The sequence below is a fragment of the Lytechinus variegatus genome, chromosome 4 (genome assembly GCF_018143015.1).
Source record: "Lytechinus variegatus isolate NC3 chromosome 4, Lvar_3.0, whole genome shotgun sequence".
NCBI lineage: Eukaryota > Metazoa > Echinodermata > Echinoidea > Temnopleuroida > Toxopneustidae > Lytechinus > Lytechinus variegatus.
The window spans coordinates 12,361,607-12,375,150 of record NC_054743.1 but is presented as its reverse complement, the minus strand read 5'-3'; the positions used below and the strand labels follow the sequence as shown (position 1 = coordinate 12,375,150).

The 13,544-nt window shown below is 36.9% G+C and overlaps 1 protein-coding gene across 1 annotated transcript; it reads right to left on the bottom strand.

Moving 5' to 3' along the window:
* LOC121413409 (tubulin alpha-3 chain-like) lies at positions 1-11,988 on the bottom strand. The gene is made up of 4 exons (XM_041606213.1): positions 11,560-11,988; positions 10,029-10,251; positions 2,409-2,557; positions 1-1,631 (listed from the first exon to the last, which is right to left on the bottom strand). Exons 1-4 carry the CDS (start codon positions 11,560-11,562, stop codon positions 648-650), a joined length of 1,359 nt encoding a protein of 452 aa, XP_041462147.1. The 5' UTR covers positions 11,563-11,988; the 3' UTR covers positions 1-647.
* Positions 11,989-13,544: the final 1,556 nt, after the last annotated feature.

Sequence of the window (13,544 nt, the reverse complement as noted above, 5' to 3'; positions counted from 1 at the left end):
TTATGCTTATTTACTTTACAGCATGAGCAAACCTGTAATTATCCCACAACTATCCAAATCGCATATAAAGTGATAATTGCGCAAGTGCAGTTGACAACGAGGGATAACATATCCCTCCCAATCTCAAAGGCAGTATAGCTTAGTCCTCCACCAATCCCCTCCTGTGGGTGAATTCATAGTCCTTTCCCCGAGATTTGTACCTTAGGCATGGTCTCAACGTTGTGTCCCTCGAAGATAATGTGTGTCCTTATTCCTGCACTTGGTCTCGGATAACTACTAGTAGTCTTATTGGCCTAAAACTTGGCCGAGGAGCTTTAAAGTGTTTGGCCTTCGATCCTTTTCCAAGGACAATCTGACCTCGACCTTGGCGGTGCGGTCTTCCGTACTACACCGATCTCGGATATTTACTCATGGAATATCGGAGGATGATTTGGATGAAAACTCTTTCTAAAATGTATTCAGTATCACAACCGAAAATATAAATATTAATTTCACGAACAGTGATTTTAAAAGAGTAGCAAAAGAAAGATGTAAGGCACTAGGGAATGCAGAAGAAAGAGCCTCCTTGTACCTCCATACTATAATTTCAAAACTTTAATAAATTAATATTGCATGCATACATCTACAGAGAGAAAAGTTTTTGTTATTTAATATTCATCATCTTCTTCGGCCTCCTCTTCACCATCGACCGAGTCAACACCAACTTCTTCGTAGTCCTTCTCGAGAGCAGCCAAATCTTCACGAGCCTCGGAGAACTCTCCTTCCTCCATACCCTCTCCGACGTACCAATGGACGAAAGCACGCTTGGCGTACATCAGATCGAACTTGTGGTCGAGACGAGCCCATGCCTCGGCAATGGCTGTGTTGTTGCTCAACATGCAGACGGCGCGTTGAACTTTAGCAAGGTCGCCGCCAGGGACGACAGTGGGTGGCTGGTAGTTGATACCGACCTTGAAGCCAGTTGGACACCAGTCGACAAACTGGATGGTGCGCTTGGTCTTGATGCTAGCAATTGCGGCGTTGACATCCTTGGGGACGACATCACCACGGTACAGGAGACAGCAGGCCATGTACTTCCCATGACGAGGATCACACTTGACTAGCTGGTTGGCTGGCTCAAAGCATGAGTTGGTGATCTCTGAAACGCTTAGTTGCTCATGATATGCCTTCTCAGCCGAAACAACCGGGGCGTAGATAACTTGGGGAAAGTGGATACGAGGATAGGGCACCAGATTGGTCTGGAACTCCGTCAGGTCGACGTTTAAAGAGCCATCGAAGCGTAACGACGCCGTAATCGAAGATACAATCTGTCCGATCAGGCGGTTGAGATTCGTGTACGTCGGACGCTCGATGTCAAGGTTTCGACGGCAGATATCGTAGATGGCCTCGTTGTCGACCATGAAGGCGCAGTCGGAGTGTTCCAGTGTGGTATGGGTTGTTAAGATTGAGTTGTAAGGTTCCACCACGGCAGTTGAGATCTGAGGTGCGGGGTAGATGGCGAACTCGAGCTTGCATTTCTTGCCGTAGTCGATTGAAAGTCGTTCCATGAGAAGCGATGTGAAACCTGATCCCGTGCCTCCACCGAAACTATGAAAGACCAAGAACCCCTGGAGTCCAGAACACAGATCGGCCTGACAAAATAAAATGTTGAACAGTTATGAAGATCGGGGTGCTTTTTCCATGTGTGGACAATTAAATCAATATAAAGAGAATTAGGGTAGTAAAAACTTATGCAATGAAGAGAACGGCGTCGGGGAAATGAATGGATGGATGAAACAAAGAAAGTTATGTGGCGTATTCGTGGTCTGTTGACCGGTTGACGAAAGAGGAGAAGAGAACCAGGAGGGGGGAATTCGAGAAAGAAAGAAGGTTAATGGGAGGAAGATGTGTGGCAGGAAGAGCAGGAAAATGAGGAATGGCAACTGGATGGGAAGATGTGATATTTTTTGTATAAAAAAAAATCGCTCCATAAAACAAACTTTGTCTTGAAGCAAGGATTTCAATCCCTCTACAATAAACAATGCCACCTTACAATACGAACCAACGTTAACCTTGAAACACTTACGTTTACAAATTATTGTAATTTACAAACAACTCCGATTTACAATATAGCAATCTATGGTATAATGATAATTATAATATTATATGATGTCATAACTGTGATATAACTGACCAATTACACTTTTCAATCGCAATGTTTTTTTTTTAAAAGTTACACTAGCATTTTCATCCATTCAATGTATGATAGAAAGAACAATGCATCCAAATGTCTTGCCCAAGAAGCCGTGATCGGGAATCGATCCTCGGACTTTCATGTAGGTACCTTAGACTAGACCAGTCGGTAACTCCACTTAAAAAAAAGGAAAAAAAAAGAAGTGATATTAAGGTCAGCGCTTATCGATACATACCAGCTTCCTAACCCTGTCGAGGACGAGGTCAATGATCTCCTTGCCGACCGTGTAATGACCACGGGCGTAGTTGTTGGCAGCATCCTCCTTACCGGTTATGAGTTGTTCGGGACCGAAAAGTTGACGGTAAGTACCGGTTCGAACTTCATCTGGAATCGGAGAAGAAAATGGAAAGGGTATGAGGTCCGTGTAAAAAAAAGATACAGACTATTTACTTTTATCTACATTTTTTTGTTAAATAGCCTTTCCCTTCGCATATGAAGCCCCTCAATTGTCGATAGTCTACTGTGAACTATAAAATTACTATAGTTTTTTGCTGAAATTCCTTCTCTATTTTTATTTTTTCCTAAGCGATTAGAGGCATGCTTTGTGATAAGCCCTATACAAATAATGTTAATTCTTATTATTATTTTTATGAATAATACACAATGAGGAAAATGGTAAATTGGGGGGAAAGGATGGGAGCGTATAGGGGGGCGATTGCTTATAGCAATTAAAGTGCCCCTTGACTGTGTAAACATGGGAAGGGGGGAAGGAGCTAGTGGAAAGAATTTAAATGTTAAAAACATGGTAATAAAAATTTATTCAATCTCACTCTGTTCTCTAAAAAGCCCTTTATTTCTCCCCCCACCCCCTTTCTCTCTATTCAGCTTTCTGACGAAATAAGCAATGATTTTTAAAACGCATGGAATACATCAAATCGGTTGTACAATTGCGCGTATTATAAACCATGTCATGGAATGTATAGGCCTATTTCAGCAGGTGATAAAATTGATCGTTACCCTCTTCCGGCTATCGATCATAAATGGCGGGAAAACAAGAAACAAAAAGTCCGAGGGTATGGACATAAATATTACGAAATAGGAAAGTCTACTTAATCACTCTCTCATATCCATTGGTTTAAATAACCTTGTTAGTATTGAAAATCATCGTTGTAGTTGATATACACATGATACATTAGGTGTAAATTACAAATTTTAAAATCTTGAGTATTTGTGAATTTGTGATCATCAATGGACGCGGTTGAGTTAAGGCAGGCACCATGCTGCCCATAAATATTGGAATACTACACTGCAATAAATCGGGTGTTATGTGACACCAAATTGGTGTTCGTTAATTTGTGATGTTACGCTAACATTGCCTGATTCATCTCAAAATATTCAGGAAGTATAGGGGTATTTGGGGGTTTTTTTTGTTGCTTTTTTGTACTTTAACGAGGACAATAATCTCTGGTTAATCTAGTCGATGTATGAACAATTTGTGGACACATCTACGCCACAGTAAACCGCAGGCCGCAGGGTGCTGTCTCTGGCTAAGTTGAATTTACTACCAGTGGTGTTAAATCAACACCATACACATGATGAATGCAGTGTAGGACCTCTATGTGTTGAATCAAATTAACACTGAAACCTGCTTCATATATATATATATATATATATATGTTTAACCACTTCAGTACTGTTTTATCATCTATCGGTGTAGCCTTCTTTTAACAGTGGGTTGCGTTAGATAGATATAAAACCCGATATAATAAATATATTTTTCGCAGAGTTTTTACAGTAGTGTACCCCATTTAACCAGTATTAAAGACAATCGTGATAATATAATTCATATTTGATCGAGAATATATTCTGAATCCTGAATACTCTGCTTAAATTACTGATAGTATTGTCTTAATTATATTTCAGTGACTGGTGTGAAGCGCATTAAAGTGGCAAGGTATATATTGTCGACACCACCAGAAACACATTTTATGGAGAGCCTATTTACTCATACAAACTAGGTAAGGATGTAGAGTTACTTCAATCTCAATGGTTATATACCTGTCTCACTTTTCGATTTTGAGAACGACACCATATCCATGTACCTTATATCTAAACGATAACGGTCGACATCTACACTAGACACAGTTATGACCTAGTACAACTCTTAATGTCAATGGCATAGTTTTAATATCACTTGATAAAGCATAGTCAGTGATTATCAAGAGGTCAATGATACCAATGGAAGTATAACCGATTCATATAGTTTCCATTTTTTGTTTGACAATGAAGAAAATGAGATTCGCATACGAATTAGAGTTTCATTTGTTTCAAATATCATATAATATAGTCATACCACTATGCTATTTTTTTTTATACTTTTGGTTTGGACAAGTTTGGGATGTATTGTACACACCCTTTAGATATACCAGGGACCGTTACATAATGAGGCCTAGCTTTAAGCATTCTAAAGTCGGTTACGAGTGTTTTGAGCGAGAGCGTTTTACTTCTAGAAATGTTCGAATTTAAATTAAACGATTCTGGGATAATGGGAGAGGATATGGAGGGGGTGGGTGAACATTATTTCCATGTGGCTTGAAATGAATTTGTATGAAACAAACAACAAATTTTAAAACAAACTGTCAAAAGTTTAATTACTCCAAAGTAAACAGTGGCTATACTTCTAACGGTAGCTTTGTATATTGGACTTATGATGACCTGAGTACTGATAAAGCACGTTGATAACGATAAACTTGAAATAGTTATTTCTTAGTAACGACGTTTCTATATCGGGGAAAGACGTCCATTGAATCTCCCGGCACGGGCCATTTTCGATTAAGATAAAACGGTCAAGTTAACTTATTTGAGGGGGGGGGGTGCGTGCCTGGGGCAAAAAGTCCCTTGCTCACGAATACACTACGTTTTCTTAAAAAATACTTTTTTCAAACAAATAATATTTCTAGGTCTATGAACATAAATGTAGTGGAGGTACTGGTCATGCTGGTGGTGGTGATGGTACGTTATCAGAAGTAGTGTGGGGGTTAGTGGGGGTGGTGGTGGTGGTAGTAGTAGTAGTAGTAGTAGTAGTAGTAGTAGTAGTACTACTACTACTACTACTACTTCTACTGCTACTACTACTACTACTACTACTACTACTACTATTACTACTACTAGTACTACTACTACTACTACTACTACTACTACTGTTGCTACTACTACTACTACTAAAGTAGTAGAAGTACTACTGTAGTAGTAGAAGCAGCAGCAGCAGTAGTCGTAGTAGTAGTAGTAGTAGAAGTAGTAGTAGTAGTAGTAGTAGTAGTAGTAGTAGTAGTAGTAGTAGTAGTAGTAGTAGTAGTAGTAATAATAGTAGGAGTAGTATTAGGAGTAGTAGTAGAAGTAGGAGTGGTAGAAGTAGTAGTGGTAGTAGTAGTAGAAGAAGTAGTAGTAGTAGTATAAGAAATAGTATTAGTAGTAGTAGTGGTAGTAGTAGTAGTAGTAGTAGTAGTAGTATTAGTAGTAGTAGTAGTAGTGGTGGTGGTGGTGGTGGTGGAGGTGGTGGTAGTAGTCGTCGTCGTCGTCGTAGTAGTAGTATAGTAGTAGTAGTAGTAGTAGTAGTAGTGGTAGTAGTAGTAGTAGTAGTAGTAGTAGTAGTAGTAGTAGTAGTAGTAGTGGTGGTGGTGGTGGTGGTGGTGGTGGTAGTCGTAGTAGTGGTAGTGGTGGTGGTGGAGGTGGTGGTGGTAGTCGTAGTAGTAGTAGTGGTGGTGGTGGTGGTGGTGGAGGTGGTGGTAGTCGTAGTAGTAGTAGTTGTTGTTGCTGTTGTCGTAGTAGTAGTAATACTACTACTAGTAGTATATATATAATGTTGGTGGAAGTGATAATAGTGGTAAAGTAAGTCAGGGTGGTGCCAAAGAGAAATGGGGGGGGGTATGGCCTCCTATATGATTTTCAAGTATAGTTAAGGGGGAGGAAGAGTATATAAAGGTCTGATTGTGTATCTATGAAAACCCTTATATTCTGGATTTACTGTAGTAGTTGAGTTGTTGCTTTCCCTGTAAGTTACATTGAACATTCAAATCCTATATGAATTATCTGCTACTATATGGTGAAAAACGTATTATATGTACATTGTAAGCTGGTTTGTCAAAATATTGCTATTTGGCAAATTGCATGATACCAGAAAATAGGATCAATGTCTATTGATACCACACTAATATTGTCACGTTTGCATATCCAATATTTGATGGGTAACATTATGTCGTTTAAATCTCCTTGACGGTATATTGATGTCTCGTTTTTTTTTTCATGTATATCTAAAGAAAAAAAACATGATACTTTGGACATCATGTTTGCCTCTATCTAATCATATGTTTGCATTTCTGGAGCTAATATCTATCTAAAACACACATTTGTAGTTTAGTAATTATGTCTTTCATTTTCCAACAGTAATATCATGCATTTTGTATCCTTGATAAATTATATTATATGGCTGAGAGCATGAATATAGCTGAACTTTATGATTGAAAACTATGTGTGCTATCATTTAAAGGAAAAACAACCATGACAAAAATAGTAACAGCATTCAAAGTTGGCTATGAAAATAATTATTTATAATCAATATGACAACGTTTTTGTTTATATCCCGTGTGAATATATTAATTATTTCCCGGATGTTACAAGACATTGATAACACCCCCTAAAAAAATAACTTTTTAAGTTATATTTTCTAGGCAACAGATGTGTTTCCAACTATGTATAAGGAATTTGTTCATTGAACTCTGGTGGTACAAAAATAATTATCTTAATGAGTCATCGAATTTTCTTTCTTTGTTTTGTTTTGTATAGAATGAAACAAAACACCGATATGATAATGATCATTTTTTTGTTCTATTGTTGTTTATCATGCTTATACGCGTGCTGCCAAAGTTACGATTCCTCGTTTCTATGGTAACCGGTAACAGATGCGCTGAAAAAGGAACGTGTACTGCACGATTTTAATACCGTGATGAAAGTTGATACTAGGCGTTAAAAGGATTCCCATTCGAAAAGACTAGTATATCTCAGGCGAAAACGCCAAGATTTATCACGTAATACTAAATAATTTAGAACGTTGATAGAAAATTATTTGATGGGGAGCACTATTGTCTCTTCAACAGTCATCCATTCATGATGATAAGAGTAGAACTTGTCGTGAGGATCTACCGGGAACCGTACACGTTTAGAATTAAAGTCAAGTGCAGGCATGGCCCAAATATTGATAGGAAAGTTTGAAACCAACGCTTTTAAAAACAATATATTGGTAATAAGATTTGACTGAAAGGCTGCAGCGTGACTTTAGCCCAGAATTGACAAAAATTAGGTTAAAAATTTTAACAGTTCTGGTCGAAGAAACCATATTTTTATTCGAATTCTCACGATCAATCTCACGAGAAATAATCTCGCTGATTTGTTGATGCTCGTGCGGTGCAATCATCTAGTAAAACTATGCTGGGCCAATATTTCACTGAATTCGAGTTTCTTTTAAAACACATAGTTTGTAGATAAAAGAGTTGGACTATTTTACTGTGCCAAGTCTACTGCAATATATTGAAAATACCAAAGACCAAAGTACACGTAGGTCCTTGGTTGGTTTCGTCGTTTTCGAATTTTATTTGTTTGTTAAATCGTTTCAAAATATTGTCTTTAAAACTAAACTCATGTTATCATTTTACCATCAACACAGAGCAGAGGATAAACGAAAATATCAGAATGGGAACATGTGAATAAACTTTTAAAAAGTATAGGAAAATACGAATAAAACTTGGGGAGAATTGGGACCATATTTTTTCCTTATTCTTCGAAGAAGGATCCTGCAGAAAAGTACCCATTTCAAGTACCCTCCTCGTTTCCTCCTCCTCATCATTACCTTGACAAACATTAGTGACAGTAAGAATAGCTAGAGCATACAGAGGGATTAGTTGAGATCGATCTCGGTGTCGCAAAGTGCCTCCTTATTTACGGGTGGATTAACTAGATAAACAGGGGCGGGATCGCTCTATGTACAGGTGGATTAAGGGATTAGCTAAGCCATTGTCCTCCAATGGACTCTAGGGAATGCTGGTAACTTCTTTCGGCAAACAACCTCCATATGAATGAAAGAGTTGACTTTTAGCGCGGACTTGATATCAATAACTGATATAAAAGGGGTTTGTTGTAACAAATGAAGCTATCGTGTTTTATGGACAATTTGCAAGGTTGTTTCTTGATCTGCTTTGTGTTGTCAACAGGTTCTTGTGAAAAACGGTTAGCCATTTCAAGTCAAATAGGCACATTGGGTAAACGATTCTTCTTCACAACTTCCAAAAGTATCCAAGAAACGATAATTGTATTGGAGCAAGAAATTTCATAAAATATATAATGACAACTACAAATTGAAGAAAAATTTATTTTTTTTCAAAATAAGGAATAAAATAATAAATGATTATTATGTACTACCTGCGCATCAAGGAAAAAAATATGTGTACAGTACAGTGTGATCGAAAATGGCATATAAAAAGTATTTTTTCAAAAGAATTTTCAAAGTTGTTGCAAAGTTGCGATGGGTATAAGCGTGCGATTACATATTACACAACAATATTGAGCGTCCTTCACTTCAAACAAATGAAGAGTGAATGTATGACATTAATATGTTTTCCCCACTTTTTATCTCCAAGAGTGCATATATATCAACACCATTGAGGTTTAGTTCATACAGGCCTGTTTGTACACTGATCGTTATTATTCAGGTTCGGCTATTACAAGCGGGGCATTTCCGCCCTTTTCAGCTGCCTTTAGCACTAAACCGCGCTAAACTGGACTAGATTTACGCTACCACTCATGCCCATTTCACTGGTCATAACAATCGATTTTTACTCCTCTTCTCTCTCATTCCATTATGCTTTTATGTAGAATATAGATGTTGTATCGACCCTCATTTTCGCTTTGAATTACACCATTCATGACACACCACCAATATTATGATCTGGAAACAAATTTGGTTCGGTGTTTTTTTTATTCTATGTTGTTGATTTATTTGCTGTTGATGCTGAAACCGTGAACACTCTGAATTCAATCTCACGCCCCGAATGAGAAATTTAAGAAAATTTACCATATAAAATATGTATTTTGAATAATAAAAACAGTGAACGGAGTACAATATGTGAATGAGACTGAGAGGGACGGGAAGGAATTGGATCAAAAGGAGACAAAAACTTAAGCAATTATCAATGGAAGAAAGAGAGAATAGAGGGAAAATATTACTAACAGTCTGAGAACAATCATTGAGGGAGAAGGTCGGTGTGAGGCTCAATCTGAAATAAATATTTGAAAATTAGAAGATAGGGTCAGGTGATTTCACTTATTCATTTTTACTAATATCAGACTGTTTTTTCTAAGTAATTTCTTGTTTGATTCTTAAAAACTAATCAGAAATCATGTCGTGGCTGACGGGGGATTTCTTGTATAGTCACGAGATGGTGAACGACCCAATTTGTTTTTCTAATTTTTTTAATGAGAATCTAAGTTCATGACAATTTTTTACATAATATCCAGAAAATGATGTCATATTTTTACCCCTTTTCTTTTCATTTCCTTTTTCTTCATTTTCTTGCTCAGTCGTGGAACTTGGTGGTGACGGAGGGGTGGGGGGAGGGCGCCCCAAGCCACCACCCCATCTGTACAGCAGTTGTAAGATTCTTGATTAGATGAAATTATTGCACCCAAACTAGTCATTTTAACGAGTGTGATTTAGAATTATTATGATAAGCATGATGATGATGAATTAGAAATGTATTGCAAAATAAAAAAAAAAATCGGATTATGATTTTAAAAAATCGCTTACCAATGACTGTAGGCTCTAAATCCACATAAACCGCTCTTGGTATATGTTTGCCGGCTCCAGTCTCACTGAAGAAGGTGTTGAAGGAGTCATCACCACCTCCGATGGTCTTGTCTGAGGGCATCTGACCATCAGGCTGGATGCCATGTTCGAGACAAAACAACTCCCAACAAGCATTGCCCATCTGGACACCGGCTTGGCCGAGATGAAGGGATAGACATTCACGCTATAAAAAAAGTGAATGAGTGGACAGAGAGAAATAAGACAAAGATAATACGAAGGGGATGAGAAAGAGGAGAAGAAAAAAAGAGAAAATGAGGAAGAAGAGAACGAAAGAGAACGAAGAAGAAGAAAAAGAAGGAGGAGAAGAAGGAGGAGGAGGAAAAGGAAGAGGAGAGAATACAGTATTACTTAATTTTTCGTCCAGCGCAAGAAAACATGATATAAATTATTCATCTTATACAGAATAATGAATATGAATGTTTTATCTGGACATGCATGTCTGTTTAATTGATTGTACTTAAACCTAATAGATTGTTCGAGTTAAGGTATTGAAGAACCATTTTCTACCCCGATGACTTATTGATTTAAATTTTTTGAAGGTAGATTGGCACCTTTAATTCTCATACACACTTAAGAATAACGGCGTAATCACAGCTCAAGGTCTAAACAAAATTCAACCGTTTCATTATCAAGAAAATCATTAAAATGCAAATAATGTCTAGGGCAAAAGCCGTGATTTGAAAAGTAATCCGAAGTTCAATTCAAAAATATCAAATGATTATCGATTGCCCGCCGTTGTCATGGTGATACTATACAAGCTGACATACTATTATTCGATATGATTTTGCAATACGTTACTAAAAGTATGTGATTGGCGAGAGAGGAGTGAGAATAGTAATGGAAATCAATGAATGTGATGAAAATCGATTTAAAATCAATCTTCTAATGATCAAGGAGTGGAACATTCAATTCTCTCTACGCTTTCCCACGATCACGAATATCAAGTAGTTCATAAATGGAAGCAAACTCGTCTCTATTCTTCACAACCTCTGCTAGAAATCATATCACTCATCCATGATTTCTACATTTTTCTGATAGATCATTGTTTTTATGAATTTAACTACGAACAATGTGTATAAACTATCACCATTTCTAGGTAAATGGCTTAAATCATTTCATTAGATGTTTCAAAGTAACATTAAGTACTGACAATCGAATTCGTTCGATTAATGACCCCCTTTACATATTTAGCTAATTTAGGATTTAGATAATCTTTATTGACATACATATCTAACATATTTTATCAAATTCTAAAGGGTCTTTTGTGGAGAAATAATTTTACCGATTTAATCCTAATCATTAAATTCTATCGATTTTTATGTGTTTTAAACAGGTACAATGTAGCTCATTTAGATAAAATCGTCGCTCATTCAGATAAAATCATTACTTTTGTGTAGGTAAAGCATTGCTCCCGATGAATATTTCAAATCGATCAATAAATTTATTATTTTGATACGAAACTTTTACTTACCATTTTGAGGTTTTCCGATGAAAGGGATCTATTCTAAGAAGTGGTGTCAAGTTGACGACGAAGCAGTGATAACATCAACTTATTTTGCTTTACTCCAAAATCATTCACTCTTTCATTCAAAAGCACTTCTTTCCCCTTTTCAGAAACAAATCTTGGCTTATTCGATGTATCAGTGATTCAAGAGCTGCTCATAAGCGAAAAATTTGAAAATTGTTGAGAGAACTCTCACGGCCAAACAATCAAGGAGTTCTGGTGAGACCAAGTAGTGGAACGATCGGTGGCTATCGGGGTTTTATATCGATACACGCTGTCGTCTGCTTCGCGGATGACTACATGTTACCTAGGAACAGGGCGTGAACCATAGTAACTCCAAGTGAAACGTCGAGGCGATGAATAATGATGGTGTCAGATTTAAAAATCGGTTGATGCAGCCTTTTGTTTGTAGTACGGTCATAAAAGTAAAAAAAAAAGATACAACGAGCATCGTCCAATCACCTTTTTGGTCAGGTGCTGCTGCGGAAATGTGCTACCAGCATGAAATATAGGTTAGCCTTTCTCAATGTGAAGAACAAAAAGCTTATCATGCTAATGGTTTGTTCCAATCCGCTCAGAAACTGTTTGCATACAGTATTTTCATCTGGGTTTTTGTTTTGTAGTCAACGAAATTTCAAGGGTGTGATCATTGCTCTTGTGAGCTATCTCTTGTTTCCACGTACTTGATAATCATTGTACTGATTATCTGCATCTTCTTTGATATGTTTAAGATTTACTTTTAAAAATCATGCAGGTAGAATTATTTTACAACTGATAAAACCGACGTCTCGGAAATAAAATATATGAGCCACAATCTACTTTATCCAAATGTACATAAACTTGATTAAAAGCGGTTTAGAATTTTTCATTCTTTTTAAATTAAGGAACAAAATTACTTTTACCGTAAAACATTAATTTTGCTGCTCCAATTTTAACATGTTTAAAAAGCATCTGGTTATCTTGTTTATAAATGATGAGAAGATATGTCAACAAAACCATGAATTTAACATTTAAAGAGATGATCCGCGCTGAAAATATTTATATCTAAATAAAAGGAGTAAAATTCACAAAGCAAAATGCTGAAAATTTCATCAAAATCGGACAATAAATAACGAAGTTATTGAATTTTAAAGTTTGAAAACAGTTATGCACATTGTCATGAATGTTCATTAGGTGGGCTGATGATGTCGTATCCCACTTTCCCTTTTCTTATGTTATTACATAAAATCATAATTGATTCATTTTTTCATACGTGTTTAATGATGTGTCTCCATCATGATGAAACAATTTGCGGCAATAAATAACTAATGCACTTTAATCAGTTGTCAGTCCAATTGTTTTAGTTCTTCGTAGAAAAAAAAGTAGACATTTGATTTGCCTTTTTGTAGCAGTGGAAAGAACCCTGGGGAAAGAATCAGGAAACGTGTTCGGTTTGTGAAACCGGGTGTGAATCGAGGTGATTATCGGTTCCTGGGGCCCGTTGCAGAAAAAGTTGCAATCAATCGCAACTCTAAAAACATTCGCAACTTGATTTTCAACCAATCAACAGCGCGCATTTGGGACTTGCGATTGATTCTTTGGCTTGCGTTTAAACGCAATTCTTTCTGCAACGGGCCCCTGGTGTCTCGTGTGTACAATAGATATTATTGGGTTATGCATACAATGAATACATTACAGATACTAATCATGTTTGTCAATGGTATCGGCTAGGTACATTAATCTTACCAGTAAGATCAGCATACCCAATATTTGAATGTTTAATAACTTGAGGAAATAAGTTGAACCGCCGTTTCAGAGAAAAGTGATTCCTTGATGACTGATGCTGAGATTTCCATTAAAATAATGTACACTTGACTTTCTTCAAAACAATATAATGACTTATTTTTACCATAGGCCTAATAACTCGGTGTTAAATTGATTTCTTCGAAGTTGTATAGGATTCTACATGGTGA

Bases quoted from the DNA above. Each gene is read 5' to 3' on its own strand.
- LOC121413409 (XM_041606213.1), bottom strand. The intron at 2,558-10,028 runs GTAAGCGATTTT...CTCCGATTCCAG, and splicing joins TTTAGAGCCTACAGTCATTG to ATGAAGTTCGAACCGGTACT. The intron at 1,632-2,408 runs GTATGTATCGAT...TTATTTTGTCAG, and splicing joins TCGACAGGGTTAGGAAGCTG to GCCGATCTGTGTTCTGGACT.